Source organism: Microcebus murinus, chromosome 16 (genome assembly GCF_040939455.1).
Source record: "Microcebus murinus isolate Inina chromosome 16, M.murinus_Inina_mat1.0, whole genome shotgun sequence".
In the NCBI taxonomy this organism is placed as follows: domain Eukaryota; kingdom Metazoa; phylum Chordata; class Mammalia; order Primates; family Cheirogaleidae; genus Microcebus; species Microcebus murinus.
The window spans coordinates 49767542-49791397 of record NC_134119.1 but is presented as its reverse complement, the minus strand read 5'-3'; the positions used below and the strand labels follow the sequence as shown (position 1 = coordinate 49791397).

General features: G+C 54.8%; 1 protein-coding gene across 2 annotated transcripts in view; it reads right to left on the bottom strand.

The window, feature by feature from the left end:
* Nucleotides 1-272: 272 nt before the first annotated feature.
* The window catches only part of ZFYVE28 (zinc finger FYVE-type containing 28), a 111513-nt gene continuing 87929 nt past the window's right edge, over nucleotides 273-23856 (bottom strand). The window contains exons 8-12 of one of the 2 annotated variants that reach the window (XM_012737410.3): nucleotides 7159-7313; nucleotides 6505-6621; nucleotides 5078-5182; nucleotides 4079-4182; nucleotides 273-3622 (exon numbers count right to left, since the gene is read on the bottom strand). In XM_012737410.3, the coding sequence (XP_012592864.2) occupies nucleotides 3491-3622; nucleotides 4079-4182; nucleotides 5078-5182; nucleotides 6505-6621; nucleotides 7159-7313 (613 nt within the window). In that variant the 3' untranslated portion in view covers nucleotides 273-3490. The remainder of the gene's footprint in view (nucleotides 3623-4078; nucleotides 4183-5077; nucleotides 5183-6504; nucleotides 6622-7158; nucleotides 7314-23856) is intronic. The other variant, XM_012737408.3, reaches the window with a different exon arrangement.

The window sequence follows — 23856 nt, the reverse complement described above, 5'->3', positions numbered from 1 at the left end:
TAGCTACTGGGTCAGGCTGCGCTGGGGGCTCTGTTCAGACTTGGGGTGCCTGGCCATAGTGGGCAGCCCCTACATGGAAGGGTTCCAGGTGCCCCCAACGCAGCGGAACCCTGGCAGCCAGGCTCCCTAGAGGAGGCAGTGGGGTAGGGTGCCCCCTGGTGGCCCTTATAGGCTACAGCTCGACTCCCTGCTTCAGACGCACCTCCCCTTCCCCGCCCCCATCCCCGACTTGGCATCCATTGCCTTCATCACCAAGAAGGACACCTCTTGCATGCACGCCCACGCTGCCCCAGGGCCTTCTGCCCTGTGCTCCTGGCCTCCTCATCCTTGCTCAGCTCAGGAACCAGCACAGCTCAATGGTGTGGGCTGGGGAGACCTCGCTGCCTCCCAGACAGGACAGCTGGCTGCTGGCCTGGGGGCCCCCAGGGAAGGCAGGCCAGGCCACAGGCTGCTGTAGAGGTGAACCGTGGGGGACCACAGGGACAGTTCCAGAGGCCAGAGTGTGTGGGGCTGAGAGGGGTGCTCTGGAGCCGCCTCTGTGGTGGCCGAGCTGAGCCCACAGTGGAAGGAGCAGGACCCAGTGGGGCTTCCGCCTTCTCTACTTCGTGCCACCTCCCCAAGTTACAATGTGGCGATTTCTTCCCCAGGGCCTGCTCCTGAGCCCCTGGGACACCCGTTCTGTGACTTGTTGGCCTGTCCCTGGGAGCTGCAGGCTGCCTCTAGGGTCCTGAGCACCTGCGGGGTGGGCACAGCCCAGCCTCAGGCCCCTGCTTGTTCCTTGAAGCTGGGGTGGGGTGGGAGGTGCTGGGAACCAGAGAGGGTGGGAGGCGCCACCCTCAGGGCAGCCTCACCTCCCTCCAGCTGCCCCATGAGCAACCGGGTGGAGCCCCTGCCTCTCCAGACACCTCCCCTGGGAGTATTAATCCATCCAGGCTCCTCATGTCACAGGACGCTTCTGCTTCCACCTCTTGTGGAACCCTCCTAGAAACCCTCGACCCAGCTCTGCCACTTACTGACCTCTGTGAGCCTCAGTTTCCCCATCTATAACACAGGGATCCTGCTGCCTTGAGGGACTGTCATGGAAGCAGAGGGGACAGCATATGTGAAGCCAGGGAATGCAACATGCTCAGGAAACACCAGCAGAGAGGAACACGGTGGTGAGGATGGGGAAACTGAGGCTCAGGAATGCTGACCTGCATGTGGTCCTGAGGCTGGCCTGCAGGGGCTGACTCCAGATCCAGAGCCCTGGGCCCCCCCACCCCCACCACCAGCTCTCCCAGTCTGGAGCCCCAGCTCTTGGGCAGCAAGTCATCCCTTCTAGATCCTTTCTGAGCTGGATTCTGCCTGGGACCAGCCCTTCTCACCCCAGGTCCTGGCTCTGCTTTTATGGTAAGGATAGCCCCATAGTAGGGTAGGGTGACTGAACATCCTGAGTTTACTGTGCAACCCCAGAGTCCAGGAAACCCCTCATTTCTGTGTGAATGGGACAGTGGGCCACCTCGTGGGAGGGCTCCTGTGGCCCCAGGCCTTCCTGCAGGGCAGCTCAGGGAGGGGCTGCCCCCTTTTCCCTGGCCACATGCAGATCTTCCCATCTGCCACCCTGGGGCCCAGGCTCCACCCTCTGGGGGCAGACCCTCCTTCCTGGTCTCCACTCCCTCTCCCACCTCTGACTTGGTGGACAAGGAAGACCACCACCACATCTCAGGTGGCCTGTGTGGGTGCCTGTGAAGAGAGAGAGGGCCCACAGGGCAGATCCATGCAGGCTTCCCTGCGGGGGCAATTCCACTATGGCACAGCTGTCCAGTCAGTGACACAGGCCACAGCTGTCCACCAGAGTGGGGAGTGGGGAATGGGATGTAGGATGGGAAGGACCATGTCTCTGTGTGCTGTTCAGGTGTGGAGGGATGGTACCCAGCCTTGGGCAGCCAGAGACACTGAGGTTTCATGGATGCCCTCTCTTCTGCTCCCAAAGGCAGAGGAAGCCCCACATTCTAAAATGCTTTCTTACCAGACAGAAAGTGCCCCAGTCTCTGGCCCTCCAGTGCCCACCTCCAGGGGCTCAGGCCTATCACTGTGACAACCCTGTTCTCTCCAGGGCCCTCCAGAAGGCAGCTCCCAAGCTGCTGGGCAGCAAGGCCCTATGACCAGGGTCCCCAGGTGCGGTGGGCCCCAAGATGGCAAGAGCCAGGGGTCTGAGCTGAAGACGAGAAGAGGAACAAGGCAGGTGGGTAGGCAGCTGGGGCACGGAGACCTGAAGGCGTGGGGTGGGGCTTGCAGGGAGGCAGGGGGTGACCCCTCCTCCCCTGGGGGCTGACAGGGAGCCAAGGCCTGCCCTGCAGTTGTCCCAGGAGTGCAGAGGCCCCCAGCTTCCTAGGCAGAACGCACGTCAGCATGAGTACCGTCGCTTTCCAGACAGAGAAAAAAGAGTCGGTGTTCACAGAAAAAACAAAGAGTGTCTGCAATCCTTAAATAGATTTATGGAAATGGTTTTGAATTACAGCATTTAGAAAATAAATATAATCTCAATACATAATATTCTCTCCATTATATACTCTCCCCCCACAGAAGCCATTTTTCAGCATGTGTATTCCACTGTTAAGTAGTAATTGCATTTTATCCTATAAAAGAAGCAGTAGGTGTGTCATCTCTAAAAATAAAACTGCAATCATCATTGCAATGTGAAGCCTGAGATTTAAGCCTGAGGAGGTGTCCGTGCTGGGCCACTCTGCTGTGTCAGCTTGGGTCCAGGCTGCTCTAGGGTCTGAGGAAGTGGGCCAGGACCCCAGGGGGTACAGAGGGAAGGGGGTCATGGTGGCCATGTTGGCAGCCCCCACGGTCCTGGGATGCCTGGTGAGCCTGGGCCCAGGAACCTGAGCAACCTCCGCCTGTACAGGGTCTCTGCACTGCCCGGGCTCTGCCAGCAGGTGGACAGTGGAGGGGAGACACCAGGCCCCTGCTTGCCCAGAGGCCCACTGAGTGGCCTCCAGCACTTCCCCCGCCAAGAAGAAATGAGATGCATGAGGCAGGCCAGGGAGGGTGGGCACTGGGGAAGGCGGCGGGCGGCTGTGGGCAGGAAGGGACAGTCCGCTATTTCTGATTTGGTGGGCCCACGGGAAACCCTGCCGTGCCGGGGAGCCTGCCCAACTGCCCGTGCCTGCTTCTAGATTCACCGGACAGAAGAGGCCCTCAGGGAGGCCACTCTCCTGCATACGCCAGTTGTAGCAGAGCTCTTGTGGACAGCAGGAAAGCCTAGCCCACCTGCCAGGCCCCGTGCTACTGGGCTCCCTCCGTGGGTCAGGCTGATCTGTCACCCCACAGCCGGCCTGTGTCCCTGGGTGGCGTCCCAGGCCAGGGTGGGTGGGATGGAGGCTCTGAGCAATCTGGAAGTCTGGGCAGACCTAGGGTGCTGCAGCTGGATGAGACACAGGAAGACCCTCCTGTCCTGCCTGGGGGTCCTGCCTGGGGGTGGGGGCATGTGCCCTGGGCCGTGTCACAGGCCCGCCTTGTCACTGTAGAAGGGCGTGACGTGGAACATGTAGCAGTGCGTGCACACACGGACGGGCTTCACCTGCCCATAGCGGGGCAGCGGTGCTGAGTGTGAGGAGCAGCGGGAGCAGAAGATCTAGAACAGGGTGGGGGTGGCATGGGGGTTGGGGGAAGTGAGGGACGGGGCCTCGCCAGCCAGCCAGGCCCCTCCCATCCAGCCCCTGCAGGGCAGGTGGTGGGTCTGCCCCATCCCCAGCCCTACAGCTGTGGAGCTGGAACCTCCAGGAAACCCTGGCTAAGGCTTCAACCCTGAAGGCTGGGCTCTCTTAGGGGGTCTGGGCCCTGCACCAAGGCCACCAAGTCTCCTGTTCACCTTCGGTCTCCTCCCCGTCCCTGGCTCTCAAGTATCAGGGCTGGACATGAGCACCATGCAGACTCCAAGGGCCCGGACTTGGGGCCTCTTCACAGGAACCCAGAGACCTCACTACCCTCTCGGGGCATAGGTCCTGACTTCCAGAACCTCATGCTGCACCTGTGGACGGGTCCCTCCGTGACGCTGTTGGACCATCCTCTGGGGTGTGGTCCCACCTACCTTCCCGCAGCTACGGCAGTGGTGCTTTCGGCGGATGACAGTAAATGGAGCTTTGCAGGCAGTGCAGAAGCCGCAGGCCTCGTCTGGCACCCACTCAGGTGGGTCTGTCACAATGAGAGCCAGGGACATATGAGCAGTGGCAGAGCCAGGTGGGCAGGAGGCAGGGTCAGAGGCCTGGTGGGTGCAGGCACTGCTGATCCCTCTCCTCTTCTCTGTCTTCCCCTAGACCTCAGGTACTGGCTGTGATTTCAGGAAACTGATAGCATCACATGCACCGGTCACTCGTCACAGCTATTGGCAGTGCTGGGCCACCAAACCCCAGGCTGGGACACCTGCATTCGGGAAGCGCTGCAGGGAGCCTCCATCTGGGTGACCACACCCTGGTGGTGACCCTCACTTTTCTGAACTCTCCCTGACAGCTCTGTCCGTCCTGATAAGGCCTATCTGCTGGCATCTACTTTGGCACCTCTCCCAGATCTCCAGGGACCCACAGGCCTGTTTTCATATTCTGCCACCAGCCCCTTCCAAAGGTCGTGGGCAACTCCATCCCCACAAATGTGCTTCAGTGTCCCCCACCTACTCTGGACTCTCCTTCCTGACTGCCCAGCCACCTGGCCTCCAGCCGGCCTGCAGGCGAACAGGGAGTTGTCTCTTGCTGCACCTGCTCAAGTCCAGTGGCCTGAGGCCCTGCTCTCATGAAGAAGGCCCCCCTAACTCCCACGGCCCCCTCACAAGGAGGCCCTCCTGACTCCTGCAACCCCCTAGTGAGGAGGCGGCCCCCCACTGGTGTCCCGGGCAGTGTCTGGGGCTGGCTGTGTGTCCACCTGGGAGGGGAGGAGCGCTGCAGTGTGGGAGGCTACCCCATGGGAAGCCACACACCCAGACAGCCTCTGGGAGGGGCTGGGGTGGGGCAGAGAGGTAGAAATGTCCCGAGCAGGCTCCTGGGTGCTCCACCCAACATGCAGCATGCCATTCCTTGGCCCAGAGCCTCCCACACACCTTCGAAGTCCCCGTCTCGGGTCTTGGCTGCAAGTTCCGAGGATGACAGGGTCTCCTGGCACAATGCACAGTCCTCCAAGGCTGCACTCCGCAGGGTCTGGGTGACTGGCAGAAAAAGGGAGGCCATTGGGGGGTGGGGTGGGCGAGGTGATCGATGCATGGTCACCTGTCCCTGGTGGATATCCTGGGTGCCTCCAGCAGGGTCAGCTCCCCCAGACCCACCGACAGCCTCACAGCACACAGAGGGAGTGCCACAGCATGCTGATTCTGGCTGGGGCTCTTCCCTTCTGAGGTCCCTTGTGTGCACAGGGTGGTGGGCTCTGAGGCAGGTGGGTGTTCCTTCCTACACTGCACAAGTGTAGCCAGACCCCTCAGACTGCCAGTGTGAGTGCTCAGTCCAGGGCGTGGCCCCAGGGGCTCACAATCCCTGGGTGCAGAGCCAGTCTATGACACCACCTCTTCTGCAGTGAGATTTCCAGAGGGCAGCCCTGCTAAGAATCCCCTGGCAGAATGGTGTAGTGTGGGCCCCAAGGGGCAAGCTCAGTGGACACAAGGCTCCTCCCTGCTGGCAAGAACATGCCCTGCTGGGCCAAGGCTCCAGGACCAGGCAGGCTGTCCCGTGTGCCCAGACCACTGTGGTGAGGGGCAGCACCCCCAGAACAGGCACCTGAGCCCAGCACAAGGGGCTGGCGAGCAGGGGTTGAACCCCCTATCCCACTCCAGAATCCTGCAAGGGCCATGGGCCAAGCTCCCTGTGCCTAATCAGTCCTTGCTCAGATGCCTACTCCTTCACCAAATAACTGCTGTGTGCATGTGAGTGTATGTGCACATATGTGCAAGTATGTGTTGCATGCATGTGTGGTGCACTCATGTGCATATGTATGTGAGTGTGCACTTATGTGAGTGCATGTGTGTGTGCTTTGTGGGCATGTGTGTACACATGCTTGTGTGTGACTGGGTCTGAGAATGGACTCTTTTCCACTACCCCATAAGCAGTATGGCCCACATTCCCCCATGACTCTGTGCTGGCTTCTGCTGTGACAGACAGAATTCAGTGGAAGTGACGCTGTTCCAGCCTCTGTCGCAGTAAGAGTCAGGTTACCTTGCTACAGTGTGTGCAGGGGCCAGGAGCCACGCGTTGCTCACACAAGAACAGTGGGGCTGGCCTATCTGCAAACTTGCAGGGGTGGAGCCGCTTCTCTGGGCAGGTGGCCTCGCTGGGTGCTTCCCAGGCCCCACAGCTATGCACCCTTTGGTTGCACATTTGAACTGTGGCAGGTAAGCCAATCCTGGGTACAAGCTTGCCTTGAGGCCATGGCTAGGAGGGCTAGGGCTAGGAGGTGTGGTTTTCTCAGCATGCCCTCCCTGGGGGCAGTAGACACAGGTGGCTGGCGCAAGCTCAGAGCCCATTCTGAGTGGGCACTCACCCTTCCTTAACTTTTCCTTGTCATCCGATTCTGGCTTGGTGGCCATGACCTCAAACAGCGTCTTGAGAATACTTCTCAGGTCACTAGCATAGTTCGTCTGCAGCTGGTCAGCCACGCCTGGGGGAGGAAGACCGTGGTAAGAGTGACAGAGGGCGGATGCAAGGAACTTCAGAGGCCGGCGCTGCATGCCAGGTGGGCTGAGACCAGCATGTCCTCCACTCAATCAGGGAAAGAGGAGGCAGCCCAGCCCCGTGGGAGACAGCTCCTTTGACAGGAGTGAAAATGCAGGAGTCAGGAGAAGGCATGGGCAGGGCGGAGGGCCGCTGTGGCAGCTGCAGCACGAGGACTGCTATTTGTATTTGTTCATTTTATCCACAGGTCACAGCTGTCACTGCTAGGTGGTTCTGGCTGGGGGACACTCACAGAGCCCTGCACTGAGCCCACCCCTGGGCAGCTCCCCCAGCCCCATTTGCAGAGGTCCCTCTCCTCTACCTTCCTGTATTAGGTAGATCTGGCCCTCTCCAGGAAAAGGAGCAGACCGGGTGCTGTTTATAGCAACCTGGGGAGAGGCTGTGCACACCCCGCCAGAGCACCCATAAAGTGCACCCCACCTCCCACCTGGTGTCCTCAGCTGTCCAGGCCCAGACCTCGCACCTGAAATGCAGACAAACAGACGGTGGATCAGGTCGTGGCTGCCGTGGAACCTGGACCGGATCTTCTCTCTTGTGGTCACGGGGGTGACAGGTATGGCTGCCAGGGCCGCCTCTGGGCTGGTCTTGTCTGAGGAGCAGGAGCCAGTCATGGGGCCGCTGCATAGAGAAGGAGATACGGTGTATGGGGTGAGGGCACAGCGAGGGGCTCCTGGAGCCTAAAGGTCAGCAGGTTCAGACGAAAATCTGTGTCCTCGCAGGCCCCCATTCCACAGGGGTTGCATTGCCCAGACATATAGCGTTCCAGTAACTTAACTTTCAAATGCCACCTATGTAATACACGTGCACCCTTGAGCCAGGTGGTACAGCAGGGCTCTGGCCCAGCCCCTGCCCTGCCTTCAGCTGGGCAATCACATCCACGTCCTTCTGCTGGGTCCGCTGGAGGTGATGCTGGTATTGACTTAAAAGTCTTAGTTTAATATTATCTACTGACTTCCTCCTATTGGAGATTCACCCCTTCATGCCATTGCTAGTGGGCTGAGTGAAAGCCCTCCAAGAAGATATGTCCACCCCCTGACCCCCTGGAATCTCTGACCATGACCTTACTTGGAAAGAGGGTCTTTGCAGATGTCATTAAGTGAAGGATTGTGAAATGAGATCATCTTGGACCCCAATCAGCCCTAAATTCAATGACAAATGTCCTTATAAGAGACACAAGAGGAGATACAGAGACAGGGGAGAGAAGGCCATGTGACCACAGCGACAGAGAGTGGAGTGATGCAGCCACAAGCCAAGGGACCCCAGAGCCACCGGAAGCTGGAAGAGACAGAAAGGAGCCTCCCCTGGAGGCTCGGAGGGAACAGGGCCACATTCGGACCTCTGGCCTCCAGACTGCAAGACAGTCAATTCCTTTTGACTTAAGCCACCCAGTTCGTGGCACTTCCTTACAGCAGCCACAGGAAACTAACACATGGCCCTCCCCATAGCTTCCCTCTCCATCTCCTGGCAGCTGTATCCCAGTTTTTATCATAATACATTAGCTATTCAGGGGTTGCATTGTGACTATATAAATACCATTCACAGTCAAGCCTGTACCACCTCAAGGTATCTGCCTTGCCTCACTCCAGGCAGTGCATTCACTGGCCCTCCAATTTTAAAATAATTTATTTTCTATCTTCTCTTTGACTTATTGTCCCATGTTCTGGAAAATTTCCTCAACTTTTTCTTCCAATTTTACTCTGGACATTTTAATTTCTGCTATTAGGTTTTTAATTTCCTATTCTTACTGTTGTTTCATGGATGCAAAATCTTTTATTTATCTAGAAATATTCGTTACAATTTTTTAAAAGTTGCCATTGGCAGCCTGCACTGTCTCTGTTTTCCCTTTTTGGGGGGAGGTGGCTGTTCGGTCTGCTGCTCGTGCCAGAGGCTTGCCTCATGCTCAGGGCTCGGCTACATCCGTATTTAAGAGGATCGTGAGTGGGACAACAGGAACCTTCGCCTTGCTGGTGGGAGTGTAAATTGGTGCAACCACTTTGGAAAAATAATTTGGCACCATCTGAGTAGAACTGAGCTGCCTACACTCTGCAACCCAGTGACCAGTTGCAGCATGCACCCAAAACTCTCATCTTTGTACGTGGGCAGACACCACAGAATCTTCCAGGCAGCACTGGGCGTCCGTGACAATGGCACAGAAAGCCGGCTGGGTTCTAATCACGCCCAGCAGAGGGTGCCGCAGAAAAGGTGGCTGCAGCCCCTCGCTGATGTGAGCGGACCTCACGCGCTGGGGGAATGCACAGATCTGCCTGGCAGCTTATTTAGGGCTACAGCCCCATCATGTAGGACCGTTTGGAAGTATAGCGTCCTGCTCCAGTGGAGTGGGAGAGGACTGGAAGAGGCTGGAGGCTCACAGGTTCCCTTCCTTCAGCAGAGTGGGGTGCAGGAGGGTGTGCGTCACTATTCTGCTCTAACGGATAAATATACATCCGTGCGTGGCAAAGCAATGGGAGGCTGGGTGGCTGAGCCCGAGGGACTGGACCCTCTGCTGGGCCCTGATGGTGACCTGCCGCTCTTTCCTCCCAGGGGATCCAAAAAAAGCTTCTCATAGCAGGGATGGGCCTAGCTGCCCTCTGCCCTGGGAATTGGGTAAAGTGAGGGCATGGGGCCTTTACCATCTAGAGTGTCACCTTCCACTGGATACCCCCAGTCTCAGCTGACAGCCTCACCAAAGGAACTGAAAGCAGGGCTGAGACAGATGCTGGCACGCCCACGTTCACAGCAGCATGATTCACGACAGCCAAAAGCTGCAAGCAGCACATGTGTCCATCGGCAGAGCGGTGGATAAACAAAATGTGGTGTGTACAAACAGTGGAATGTTACTCAGCCTTAAAATGGAAGGAAGTTCTGACACCTGCTACAACACGAATGAACCTTGCAGAAGTGATGCTCAGTGAAATAGACACAAAAGGACAAATCCTGCATGATTCCACCCACGTGAGGGCCCTAGAGTAGTCAGGTTAGAGACAGAAAGAATAGTGGGTGCCGGGGCAAGGGGATGGGAGTTGGTGTTTAGTGGGCACAGAGCTTCAGTTTGGGAAGATGAAAATTCTAGAGATAGATGGCAAGGGCTGCACACACCGCAACTGTGCTTAATGCCGCAGAACTATATGCTCGACAGTGGTTAAACAGTCAATTTGTCATGAATTTTGCCAAAATTTTTTAAATGGAAAGAAAGAGAATCGAGACAGGGAAAGAACAGAGGAAAAGGTACTGAAGTGCCAAATATGTAGCAAAGAGGGTAAGGATTGGCATGGCATTCAATATGAAAGTTTCAGAGTGTCCACTATTTTTTTTATTTTTATTTTTTGAGACAGAGTCTCACTCTGTCACCCTAGCTAGAGTGCCATGGTGTCATCATAGATCACTGCAACCTCCAACTCCTGGGCTCAAGTGGTCTTCCCACCTCAGGCTCCTGAGTAGCTAGGACTAAGACACGTGCCACCACACCCGGCCCGGAATGTCCATTGCTAAAAACCATTGAACTGTACACTTGAAAAGGGGAGCTTTTAGTATGTATATTGTATATCAATAGAGATTTATTTTATAAATCATTTGTATTTAGATACGGTAGCAATAAAATCGAAATGAAACTGATAAAATGATCCTATTGACCATAGCATCCAAAAGATTAAAATACAAAAGAAGGTCCCCCGAGGTGGCTCACGTTTGTAATCCTAGCACTGTGGGAGGCCCAAGCGGGAGGATGGCTTAAGGCCAGGAGTTCAAGACCATCCTGAGCAAGAGTGAGACCCTGTCTCTGCTAAATATAGAAAGAAATTAGCCAGGTGTGGTGGCGCATGCCTGTAGTCCCAGCTACTCTGGAGCTGAGGCAGGAGGATCGCTTGAGCCCAGGAGTTTGAGGTTGCTGTTCCAACCTCAAACTCCTGGGCTCAAGCGATCCTGCTGCTAATCTCTGTTGCACTAGGGATTAAATTTCCAACACATGAACCGTGGGGGACGCAGCCATGGGCATGTTTGGACGCTGGGAGGCCCGGGAACGCTGTTTTGGGAAGGGTGGTGATCCTCCTGTGGGCAGTTGCTGGACAGACAGGGTGAGGCCATGGGGAGGCCCCAGGCATGAATCAGTTGAGTACGTCTGATTGCCGCCTGGGGGGTGTGTCCCCCAGAAGACTCGGGAACTGCACACTTTAACAAGACAGGCTGAGAGGCCGGCCAGTGTCCGGTGGGTCCATCTCCACAGTGAGGAGGGAGACAGTAAAGGTGAGATGTGGCCAGCACTCAGGACGCACAGGGACAACGAGCCATGAGAAGCAGCGCTGGAGGAGGAGGGGCAGCCATCCCACCAATGGCTTCCCATGCCTTGCCCTGGAGCCCAAACTTGTGTCACCAGCATGATTGACCCAGTGGACCGAGCTTACTTTAGCATGTGCACCTGGATGTCGAAAATCCAGCCACCTGCTGCAGCTGACAGACATTCCCGCTGCTGCCGCTCAATCCTGCTTCCCGACACTCCCTTTTCACAGAAGGCAGAGCAAATTCCCTGCAAGCGCTCCCCTTTGGCCCTTCGGCCAACTTCCCAAAGCGCACGCACGGTTCCCACAGCACATGTGGAGGACGACCACTGGATTTCATTGTTGGAGTGGAAAACGCGGTGAAGGGGCCTTTGAAATGTTGGGAACATTGGACTTATCTGGACTCAGCAATTTGATACAGCAGACAAGGGAGTTTTACTGAACTTGAAATTTCAATTACAATTGCCTTTTTAAAAAAGGACCATAGCAAAGCCCAAATGAATCTGATGCAGTAATGAATTTAGCAAGCATGAATTGTAGACAGAAAAAAGAACTTTGTCGGCTTAGACGTCTAGGAGTCTGTGAAGAGAGCACGTCAACTTGGAAGGACTGAGAGCATCACAAGATCCTTCTCACTATGACATCGGGTGGACTCATCTGTGAACACGACGCCCTTTGCAAAGGCCTAGTTAAGAGAAAAGCAGGACCAATAAGAGTGATTGACAGCTCCAGAGGCAAGGGTTAAGCGTGCCTGGATGTGGAGAACTGAAAGCTTGGACGTCAGCACAACCACACACCAACCCTGATGAGCCGCTGAGGGCCCTGAGACAGATGGTGGGCCGGGCGCCCCCTGCGTGTCACCCGCCCACCTGTCCTGCAGCATGCACTCAGCGCCAGCCACGGGCCAGGAGCTGCACAGCTCCGTGCTCAGGAGCTCACAGACTGACGGCAGAGTAGACAGGTGAGCTGGGACCTATCACGCAATATGGAAAGTGTGACAGGCATCATTATGGGAGGTCAGAGGAGGGCTCCTCCCTCAGGCTGCAGAGGGGTCCAGAGTGGTAGGGGACTTTCTGGAGGGAGCACCATGAGGACAGCTTTAGTGATGGCCAAGAGGCAGGAAGCAGCCCCCATATGTGGGGAACCCCCTCTGGTGACGCTGGAGAGGCCGGGGCGGAGACCCCAGGTAAGGCCTCATGAGTGTGCTCAGGGGCTTGGGCCTTGGCCTATTGGTCGGTGCTCAGCCTGCGGGGGTGGGGGGTATCAGGAGTGGGGATGGCCCAGGGCAGACTCATGAGGCAAAATTGCCCCAGGCCTCAGGGGAGCCCAGCACTCAGGCCCAGGCCCAGGAGCTGCAGCTCCTACAAGACCCCCTGGCAGGTCCGGGGCAGAGGAGCCTCTCAAACAAAAGTCAGAACACAGCTTCTTTGCACAAGGCCCCTATGCCCTGTCCCACTAACCTCCCCTCCCTGTCCCCTCCTGTCCCCCTCCTGTCCCCTCAACTCACTCCTCTCAGCCTCACTCCTTGCTGTCACAGATGAGCCAGGCATGCTGTGGCCACAGGGCCTTTGCACAGATGTCACCAAGTCCAGAATGCTCTTTATCTGGACACCCCCAGAACCCGCAGTTCTTTGGGGATCTGTTCCAATATCCTCCTCTCAGAGAGGCCTCTCCTGACCACTGGTCACAAACAGACCCCACCCCAGCCCTGCGTGCTTCCTGCCCCTACCCTGCATGACTGCTCCTCCAGCACTCATCTCCCGAACGCAGCGTGCGTCTCTCTCAGGAGAAAGCGAAGCCACCAGGGCAGCGCCTGCTGCCCGCTCTGCCCGCTGCAGCAGCCCTGAACCAAAGGCCGCTGCGGCACGTGCTAGCCTCGCCACATGTCTCTGCTGAGCAAACAGTAGGAAGTCATTAGACACAGGGAGATTGAGAAGTGGGCTCTCTGCAGGACGGAACGCGTTCTCCAGTGTTCTAATGCTAAGCAGGATTAGGGAGTGTCTCAGGCTTCGCCCCACTGACTCTTCCTCTCCTGCTGTGTCACATCTGCCCTAGTGGCTCTTCCAGGAGCAGGGAGGGCAGAGTGGCTGGAGGCACAGGACCCAAGCATCATGGGCCCCAAATGTGATATGTCCACATCAACACCAGGACCTGTGACTGGGACCTGTTCAGAAAAAGGTTCTTTGCGGATGTAATTAAGTTAAGGATCTCAAGGTGAGACCATCCTCAAGATTATCTGGGTGGACCTTAAATTCAATGTGCCCTTGTAAGAGACAGAAGAGGGGAAGACACAGTCTCAGGGAGGAGGCCACGTGAGATGGAGGCAGAAGTCGGAATTACCTGGCCACAAACCAAGGAAGTGCCAGGAGCCACCAGAGGCTGGAAGTGGCAGGACAGATCCTCCCCTAGAGCCTTCAGCTGGAGTGCCACCTGCCACACCTGACCTCAGACTTCTGGACAAGACTGAAAGAGAATCAATTTCTGTTGTTTTAGGCCTCCCAGTGTGGGGGTATTTGGTTACAGTGGCCCAGGACACTAATCTGGAATCAGAATCTGGAATCTGACCCTGAGCCCATCTCTCACCCATGGGTGATCCTGGGCAGGCTACTTGCCCCCTTTCCACAGAATGGGATTGGGAAATAGTGTTGATGGAATCAGGCAAGTAAGACCCACCCACGAGGTGCTGGTGCCTTGGGGGAGGCGGCGGCCCAGCAGGGAGCGGCAGCAGTTCATACTAGTAAAGTGTGTCTAAAGTATTCCAAAGAAACAGTTGTCCTCAACATAGAATTATGGCTTAAATCGTTTAAGGGTTTGTAAGTTTATAATCAATGTATAAACATGCAGGGAAAGTACTTTGCAAGGAGGTGTTTATTTGCTGAATTCCTGGGGGGCAGAAACAACCAGCCTATAATCTGAATCCCACTCGGACAGTCACTGTGCAGCAGGGGGAGTTTCCTGGAGGAGGCAGCCTGGCTGAGCAGAGGTGTGCCACACTTGTCCCTAAGTCCACAAAGGCCCTGGGGCCCACATCACCTCCCAGCTGTGGTCACTGAATGTGTGGCCTCCATCTCCTGGCCACAGAGCTGGCTCCCAGGAAGACCAGGAAGTGAGATTGGAACAGGGATCCCAGCTCTAACAAGGGCAAGTCCTGCTCTGTGGAGTGAGGGCATGGGTTAGGTGAGTATCTGCCATGGGCAAGGGGGACTCAGGCCCTGAGCTGGGTGATGGGGCCACAGTGGACCGGCATCACCTGCCTCCAGGGGTCCTGGGCTGTTGAAAGGAAGAGACCAAGGGGCTCTGGGCACATGGCTGCTGCTCCAGGGTGAGGCCCTGCCATCAGGAAGGGGTCCCAGGGCTGGACTGGGGAGTCACAGAAAGTTACACGGTATGGACTCAGGATCCTGGGCATCACCACCTAAGCCATCTGGCAGAGAGCTTAACCTCTCAGGGCCTCAGTTTGCCTGTCTGTAAAATGGGAAAGTGATACTGTCAAAGGCAGTGGAGGGGCAGGGCCGGTGGTGCTTGAGTCCTAATACAGAGAGGCCCTGTAACTCAGGGCTGATGCCCAGCCTCCCCAGACGGGTACGTGCGGCAGAGAGGCAGAGTCTGTGGGCCAAACCACAGGGCCACAGGCTCCCTCCACCTGCTGTTGTCAAAGAGGTCAGCCCTCCAAGGGTCAGGCAGGAGGTGGGCATTGCATCAGCCCTGCCCCAGAGTGCAACCCCATCACCCCCAAGCAGGGTCAACACTGTGACAGCAAACCCAGCCTCCTGGGGCCCTATGTCCCAGGCTCTGGGACAGTTGTGCACTCAGGGATCAGGATGTCCTGGAAATGTCTCTGGCCATCGCTACAGTGGCACAGCCAGGCACCAGAAGCCATGGGTCCTTCCTCACCCCAGGGACGAACTACATAGCCCTGAGGGACTGACTAGGTTCCAAGATGTGGGGAGGACCAATAGCAGACAGTGGACAGGCTTGAGGGAGCCCACTGTCCTGACACTGTCCTAGCCCGACAGCAGACAGACAGCACGGCCTCAGCAAGCCCTGAGAGACCCTGTGCAAGATCACTCTGGGAGGAAAGGCCGCCCATGCCGGTCTCCTGGGAGCCCAGAGAGTGCGAGCCACGCTCTAGGAGGGAGGTCCAGCAGCTCCCAGGCCTGCTGGCGCCCAGGAGACAGCCTCTCCTTGGATAAAATTGGGGCTCCAGGGGATCAGATGCAATGTTGCCTGGTGACCGACAGGTTGCAGGTCCTGGAGGTCACTTTCCAGGTTGCTATGGTGAACTGCCTCTGGATCCCACAGCCCTCCAATGGGACCTGTCTCAGTGAGGCACTGAGCCCACCCGCCCTGTCCAGCTCTGTCCATGCATGAGGCTACAACACTGCTTGCTGACAGCCCCAGGAGACGTGCCTCAAAGCCACAGGTCTGGGGGTGGGGGTGCAGCAGAGCCACACCTGACCTGCTGTGGGCCCCAGAGTAGTTGCTGACACCCATGGCTCACTGAGTTTTCAAGAAGTCAGCTCTTCCAGGCTGGCCTCACTCCTCTCCTGCTGCAGGCCTTGGGCCAGGCTAGGCATCACCTTGGGGTATTCACATGGCCCCGTAAGCCCCCCACTAAGGCCAGGCACAAATGCCTCCTCTCAGCCATAGAGTCAGGGGAGACGTAGAACCGATGGTCTGATTCCTCTGGGCCTAGCCCCACCTGGCCACGATGCAGGGCTCTGGGGACACAGCTGGGCACAGGCCTGGACACAGCCCAGCTCTTGAGAAGATCTCACAATGAGGGCATGGGAACCTAATCTCATACTCTTACTTCTTTACTTCTTTCTTTTTGGAGGGAGACAGACATCATCATAGCTCACTGCAACCTCAAACTACTGGGCTCATGTGATCCTCTTGTCTCAGCCTCCCAAGTAGCTGGGACTACAGGCACATGCCACCATGCCTGGCTAATTTTTTGTAGAGGTGGGGTCTTGCTATGTTGCCCAGGCTATTCTCAAATTCCTGGCTTCAAGGAATCCTCTTGCCTCAGCCTCTCCAAATGCAGGATTACAAGTGTGGGTGACTGCACCCAGTCACTATTACTTCTTAATTACATATGCAATACATGTATACTGTAAAAAAATTAAGAAATACAGATAAGCTAAAAGCATACACACACGTATGCATCCACATCACACCACATGAGGAGGGGAGACTTCAATCACCATTTTCATCTCACACATGCTGACCTTTTCTGGGCTTTTGTTACTTTTAAAAACTCTCAACAGAAGCTTCCACGGCTGGTGAATCTCAAGGCAGTGAGTGAAGTGGACTGAAGATGGCATCCTGGTCTCCCTCCTTGACTGTGGAGTCCCCAATGCCCAAAGGAACAGGGGGTTGGGGGTGTGTTGCCATGGTTCACAGTGACACCCCCTTGGAACACCTGCTGTGTGCCTCCCTGAGAACTGTCCAGAGGGCCGGGGCTGGGGGCTGGGCCTGCTCCAGGGATGGGGGAGGGGACAGACAGCTGTACCTCAAGGGGCAGCACTGCAGGCCTGGGCTCTGCTCAGCTCCTTCTTTTGGAAACCCCAAGATGGCAGCCCCCCCGAAGATCTACTGCTTCCACACACACCTGGCTGAGGATGTGGACCCTGCCTGAGGGGCCGACCGTGTCTGTGCCCGGGGAAGCCAGGGCTGGACTGTGACCAGCACATCCTTAGGCCTGCCCTAGGTGAGGGGCACCGGGCTGGGGCAGGGGCTTGAGCAGGCTGAGCTGCAGGGCAGGGGTTGGGGGCAGATTCCTGACTGGGACGTCTGCCACAATGGCCCCCGCTCCAGGACACCCTCGAGACCTTGCTCCTCCCCGCCCTTGGGGCCACCTCATTTTCACTGGCCCAAAGCCAGAGCTCCCCAAACCAAGGAGCCAGGCATGTCCCAGTGCTCTGGGGATGCGGCATGGGGAGCAGGGAGGACACTGCACCAGAGAACATGAGATGCCCAGGGTGGACTGGGGAGGGTCCTGCAGGTGGCTGGAAACCTGGGGTCAGATGGTGGGAAGGTGACTGTGGGACGCAACGAGGCCACACAGGCAGAGCTCCCACCTGCTTCTTCAAAGGCAGCAAGTGAGACTGAACTAGGGCTGCTCAGTGTAGAAGGGACAGGGACGGACAACACAGCAGGGGGGGACGATGGCCCAAAGAAGCCAATTGAGACCAGCAGGAAGAGAGCACAGGGCACATATAGAAGAGGCCACTGCAGGCATAAGGCCAGGAAGCCACCACTGGGAGAGGGGCTAGGTGAGCGGAGCCAAGTCCCGAGGGCAGAGGACAGGAAGCCCTGGAGAGTCCTGCCCGGAAGACCCTCTGGGAGCTCAGAGCACGCAGAAGAACCAAGGATCACGCAGCACAGCAGCACAGAAACTTGCCTGCTCGCTGAGCAGGAGATGGATACTCAAGCAGACCGCCAGTAAGCAAAGCATCGACCTTATAGTTAAAAATCTTCCCACAAAGAAAACTCAAGGCCCAGATGGCTTCACTGGTAAAGTCTAACATTTAAGGCAGAAATAATGAGAATTCTACACAAACTCTTCCAGAAAGTTGAAGAGGTGGGAATGCTCCCCAACTCATTCTAGGATCCCAGCACTACACTGATACCCAAACCGGAAAACGGCAATACAAGACAAGAAAACTACTGCCCAACATTCCTCACAAAATAGATGCAAAATTCTTAGCAAAAATATAGCAGGTTCACCCAAGATGGCAAGGTTGGCTGAACATATGAATATCAATCAATGTGATTTATCACATTAAACAGACTAAAACAGAAAAAACATACGGTTATCCCAAAAGATGCAGAAAAAGCATTTGAGAAAATCCAACATCTATTCTTGATAAAAAAAATTTTCAGCAGACTGGGACTAGAGAGAACTTCCTTTTTATATGGGCATCTGTGAAAATCCTACAGCTCACAGCACACTTTATGTTAGATACTGAATGCTCGGGAATAAGGCAAAATTTTCCTGTGTCATCACTCCCACTCAACACTGTACTGGAGGTTCTGGCAGGTTAAAAAAGCACAAGAGAAAGAAATAAGGGACATCCCATTGAAAGGAAGTAAAAGTGCCTTTATTGTCAGACAGTGTGATTGTCTATGAAGGAAAGCTGATGAAATCTTTAAAAAACCCACTATAATTAATGAAACAGGTATAGCAAGGTGGTAGGATAGAATATCAATGTACAAAAATCAATTATATTTCTATATGTTAGCAATGAATGATTATAAACTGAAATTACGAAACAATGCCATTTATAACAGTATCAAAAAATATAAATACTTAGGGATAAATATAATAAAAGATATTTAAGACCTATATAATAAAAACCATAAAACTTTGCTGAGAAAAATCAAAGACCTAAATATATAAAGAGATATACTGTGTTCATGAATCAGAAGACTTATCAGAAGATATTATTAAGATGTTAATTCTTCCCAAATTATATGTCGATTCTACATAATCCCTGGCAGGCATTTTTTTTTTTTTTTTTGGCAAAAATTGGCAACCTGATTCTAAAATTCACATGGAAACACAAAGGACACAGAATAGCCAAAACAACTTTGAAAAAGAAGAAAAAAGTTGGATACTTATACTACCTGACTTTAAGGCTTCTTATAAAGCTCCCGTATCAAGAGAGAGGTGTGGCACTGCCGACAATCTAGGCCAATCCATCAATGGAACACACTAGCAAGTTCATAAATAAACCCACCAGTATACGGTCAACTGAATTTTGATAATGATGAAAAGGCAAATCTGTGGAGAAAGGATAGCCTTTTCCAACAAATAACTCTGGAATAATTGACTTTATGTAAAACAAAACAAAACAAAAAAACTTTGATCCATGCCTCACACAATATATAAAAATTAGCTCCAAACAGAATACTGTATAGATCTAAATGTAAAACCTAAAAGCATAAAACTTCCAGAAGAAAACACAGGAAAATTTTTGTGACTTTGGGTTATGAAAATAATTCTTACATATGACACCAAAATCACAATCCAGAAAATAAAAATTAACAAACTGGACTTCATCAAAATTAAGAATTTTACTGTGGCTCATGCCTGTAATCCTAGCACTCTGGGAGGCTAAGCCGGGCAGATAGCTCGAGGTCAGGAGTTCGAAACCAGCCTGAGCAAGAGTGAGACCCCATCTCTACTATAAATAGAAAGAAATTAATTGGCCAACTAATATATATATAAAAAATTAGCCGGGCATGGTGGTGCATGCCTGTAGTCCCAGCTACTTGGGAGGCTGAGGCAGTAGGATTGCTTGAGCCCAGGAGTTTGAGGTTGCTGTGAGCTAGGTTGACGCCACAGCACTCACTGTAGCCTGGGCAACAAAGCGAGACTCTGTCTCAAAAAAAAAAGAATTTTACTCTTCAGAAGATAGTGTTAGAGTGAAAAGACAAGCCATAGATTGGAAGAAAATATTTGCAAATCCCATATCTGATAAAGGGCTTTTATCCAGAATACATAAAGGACTCTAAGAACTCAACAAGGAAACAAACAATCCAAAAAATGTGAACAGATGCTCCACCAAAGAAGGCAAATAGCCCGTAAAGATGTTCAACGACGCTGTTCCTTAGGAATATGCACATTAAAACCACAATGAGATACCATGGGACACCTATCAGAATGGCTAAAGTTAAAAAGGCTGACCACACCAAGTGCTGGGGAGGTTATGCAGGAACCGGAACTCAAATGCTGCCATTACTGTACACAATGTTTCATAAAGCTGTTAACAGCGATTTTTAAAATAGCAGACCGCTTTACCTCCATGTTTACCTGTTATTGCCTCTGACTCTGTTCCTGCCCACCCTTCCCCTCAAAGCTCTCTGGGTCCCTCCACCCCACCCCCTACCTGGGGCCCCTTCGCTCCACTCAGGCCTCGCATAGGCCATGCCTAGGCAGGCTGTCCGGCTTATCTCACTAAAGGAGCTGCCCCATTGCACCCTCCACCCCACCAAAGATCTGAATTTCTCCCTGGCACTGGCTGAAGTGCCACACGGCACAGGGGAGGAGCAAGGTGGGAGATGGTTTGGGTACAGTGCCAGAGGGGGAAGCCAGCGTCACCAGGGACCAGAGGGCTGGGGGACAGCTGAGGGGAGCTGCCGTGGCCACCCTGCGATTACCACCCACCCCTAGAGAGCACAGCCAGGCCAGGGCAGTCCCCTCGCTCCATGCTGGCTCTAGAACGGCGGCTCCTCCCGAGCTTCCCTGGCACAAGTGCGAGCGCTGTGCTAGGGCTCCGCGCGGGATTCCTGTGAGTCGAGCATCACTGTGCTCACTGAGATGGCATGGCCAGTGCCAGCGAGGGCCTCTGGCGGGAATCCAGCCCTGCCCTCTCACCCCAAGCCTGTGCTTGGGGCCCCAGCTCTGGTCTCGGGCCTGTCTCACTTCTGTTGGCCCATGAAGCCCCGTCACTTATGGATGATTGACTTGATGACAGCCGTTCCGCCTAATCTGCTTTTCAAGAGTCTGATGAATTCCAAGCCTCCTCACAGCCATTTTTAAACTGCTTATTCTTTTTTTTTTTTTTTTTTTTTGATACAGAGTCTCGCTTTGTTGCCCAGGATAGAGTGAGTGCCGTGGTGTCAGCCTAGCTCACAGCAACCTCAAACTCCTGGGCTCAGGCGATCCTCCAGCCTCAGCCTCTCAAGAATCTGGGACTACAGGCATGCACCACCACGCCCCGCTAATTTTTTCTATTCTTAGTAGAGACAGGGTCTCACTCTTGCTCAGGCTGGTCTTAAACTCCTGACCTCAAGCAATCCTCCCACCTCGGCCTCCCAGCGTGCTGGGATTACAGCCGTGAGCCACCGCGCCTGGCCAAAACTGCTTAATCTTATTTCTCGGTCCAAGGGTGTGGAGTGGGTGGGAGGCCTTGGTACTCCTTTCAGGGCCTCAGGACACTGGGCTCCCGGACCTGGCCCCGAACAGCTCGTATGCTCATATACCAGTGGGAACAGCAGGTATGCTCGTCCCAGCAGGGAGGGGCGAGGCCTGAGGGGCAGCACCTGCTGCCCAGGTTCACACGGCCCCACGGCGGGTTCCCGCCAAGCCCTGGCAGCCCTGCCAGGCCCCCTGTGCTCCCAATTGGAGGCTGCCGTGCCCCCCAAGCCTCAGGAGAGCCCAGTCATGGGGCCAGGCTAGAAACGTCTGCATCTCAGTCACTGAGTAACCAGTCAGCCAGGCAGCATGCTGTCCTCTCTGGTCCCACGCCTGGACTCAAGTTCCCTTACCTCTGGAGGGCCAGCTCTGGACTCACCCCAGGGCACCCCTGACTGCCCCGAGAGCTGGTGCCAGGAGTGTGGCACTGTTGCTGTGGAAATGGACTACCAGGGTGGAGCATGGCAGCGGCCCTTGGGAGAAGCTCCGCCAGGACAGGCTGGCCCAGGCATTGTGCAGCCGCCTGGTGACAGTGACTCACCACTTGGAGGCTCCTTCACTACCTTGCCAGCCTCATCCTGCCCTCCTGGGGCTGGGCACCGGGGACAGCTGAGGGCCACAAGGCCTTTTGTGGCATGGCCCGGAGAGACCAGGGGTCTCAAGCAGTTACCTCTGCAGGGAAGAGGGTCAGCTGGGCCTGGGGTAGTTGGAGCCGCCTCTGAGTCACACAGGCCTGGGCTCTTCTCTTCGGCCTCAGGGACCTGACACTTTGTGAGGATGGAGGACCTGTCTGGGATGACCCCAGGGCTGCAGTGTGGAGGAGGGGAGGAAGACGTGGCGCTCGGCCAGCCCCTCCTGCCTGTGGGTGCGACAGAGCCCGCTGGATGCTTGAAATCTCCTGAGCAGTCGTCCCGCTGCTGGGGAAGCTGAGGACAGTGGAAAGGAGTCTAGGAAACAGAAATGTGGAGGCGAAGTCAAGACTGATAACAGCACACAAGGCATGGAGCGAGTGACGGTGGTGAAGAGGGTGGTCAGGGGGAGTGCTGAGGAACAACAGTGAACTCTCCGTGTGCTGTGGCCTCTCTTTCCCTTCTCAAGCTGCCATGTGAGCTGGGGACTATTGTTAGCCCATCTTGCAGATGACAAAACTGAGGTTTAGGTCGAAAAGCCAGTCCTCAGGGCGCCGCCTTACCCCCATGCTAGCATAAGGAGCAGGACACTCCCCACAGTCACTCCAGCCCGGGAGCGGTCCTCCGAGAAGAGACACCCTCCCTGTCAACTGCCTGCCCCCACCATGCTCCACTCCAAGGAGGAAGCACACAGAGCACGTTCCATGGGTTTAGGGCAGAGGTTCAGCCCAAGGGCAGCCCTGTGAGGTTGCTGTCATTCTACCCCAAAGGACAGCCAGAGAGGCCTAGCGAGCATGTGACAGGGAGGGAGGGGTGTGCGGGTCACCAGCCGGACTCTCAAATGTAGTCACAGAGGTGAATAACACGGTGTAGGCCTGGCCTTCCAGTGAGACTCCCCAAGCCAGAGCCCAGGGTAATTGGGCCTGTGTGTCTGGATGGCCGCCCCGGCAGTCAGGCCCTGACACTTACAGACGCTCTGGGAAGGCAGGGTGGCCTGGACCGCTGGTGACGGTTCTGACGTGCAGCCTCATCTCTCACCAGGCATCAGGCTGCAGAGTTGATGGTAAAACATTTCTAAAACCAACCCAGGCAACCAGGAAATGAGGAGAGTCGTCCCTGGTCTTGGGGCACAGAGAAACGCACACATCACATGGGGTCAGCCAGAGGAAAGAGAAAGGCAGAACAAAACTGTCTCTAGAATTTCTATACACTCTGGGACATCCGTAAATCAAAAGACATCAAAGTCCAAGGGCAAAGACAGGTTGGAGAAAGCTGCCTGCGACAGACACACCAGCCAGACGGAACGTTTTCAAGTCAGCAAGAAAAACATGAAAACCCAATTGAAAGATAGGCAAAGGACGTGAACAGTCACTTTGCAGACGACACACAGGCACTGACAGGAAAGAGTGCCCACGTTACCGATCACCGGAGAAGAGCAAGCCGGGCGGCGAAGGGGCGTGCCTTCCCGCCTCGCGGCCGGGGCTGTCAGCGCAGCGACAGAGACCCTGTGTGAAGCAGCCGGACGGTAAGTGACAGAGCTTACAGGACGTCCCCTCTGCTGCAGCGATTCTACCTCTACGGACCTCGTCTAAAGAACGAATCCAAGAGACAGAGAACCATAGAGGAAACTGCTCACGAGGTTGGTTTAATAAAGGAAAAAATGTGGGAATGGGAAATGTAGAATAAGTTCTCATTTGTCCTTATGACAGAGTAACAACCAACTAAAATTGGGTTTTCAAAGAATGTTCTGGAGAAACAATCATATATTAATAACCATATCCAGTGAACAAAAAAGAATAAAACCGCTCATAAGATTTTTGGTGATTTTTATTTTCTCCTTTTATTCTTTTTGTGTTTTCCAAAGTTTCCACAACGAACAAGGACCATGTTTATAATTAGAGGAAAGGGAGTCAAGGTTGCTGTTCACAGAAGGCCGAGGCTGGCACACACTCTGGTATGTCCCTGGGAAGAACACGGGCCGGGCCTGAGCTATGGAGCCGCTTCCACAGTATGGAAGCCGCTTCCACAGTATGGAAGGTTTAGGATCAGTGAGGTGAGGCTAGATGAGGGAAAAGAAGCTTTTAAAAAGATGTGAACTTTTCTAAAAAAGGTTCACTGATCACTGAAAAGGTAGGAAAGCAGCCGATAAAATGGAAAGACCTGAAGAACACAGTTTGGAACATTCACAGAAGCAGAGTGGATGCATCCCCCAGCCTATGGCACTGGTAGAATCGGCCAGGACCTGAGAAAATGCCCCCGAGAGGGGCTTTTGCTGGCTGGGACCCTTGAACCAGGACGCCAGCGGGCCTGTGCCTATCTGCCCCTTGGCCTGTGTC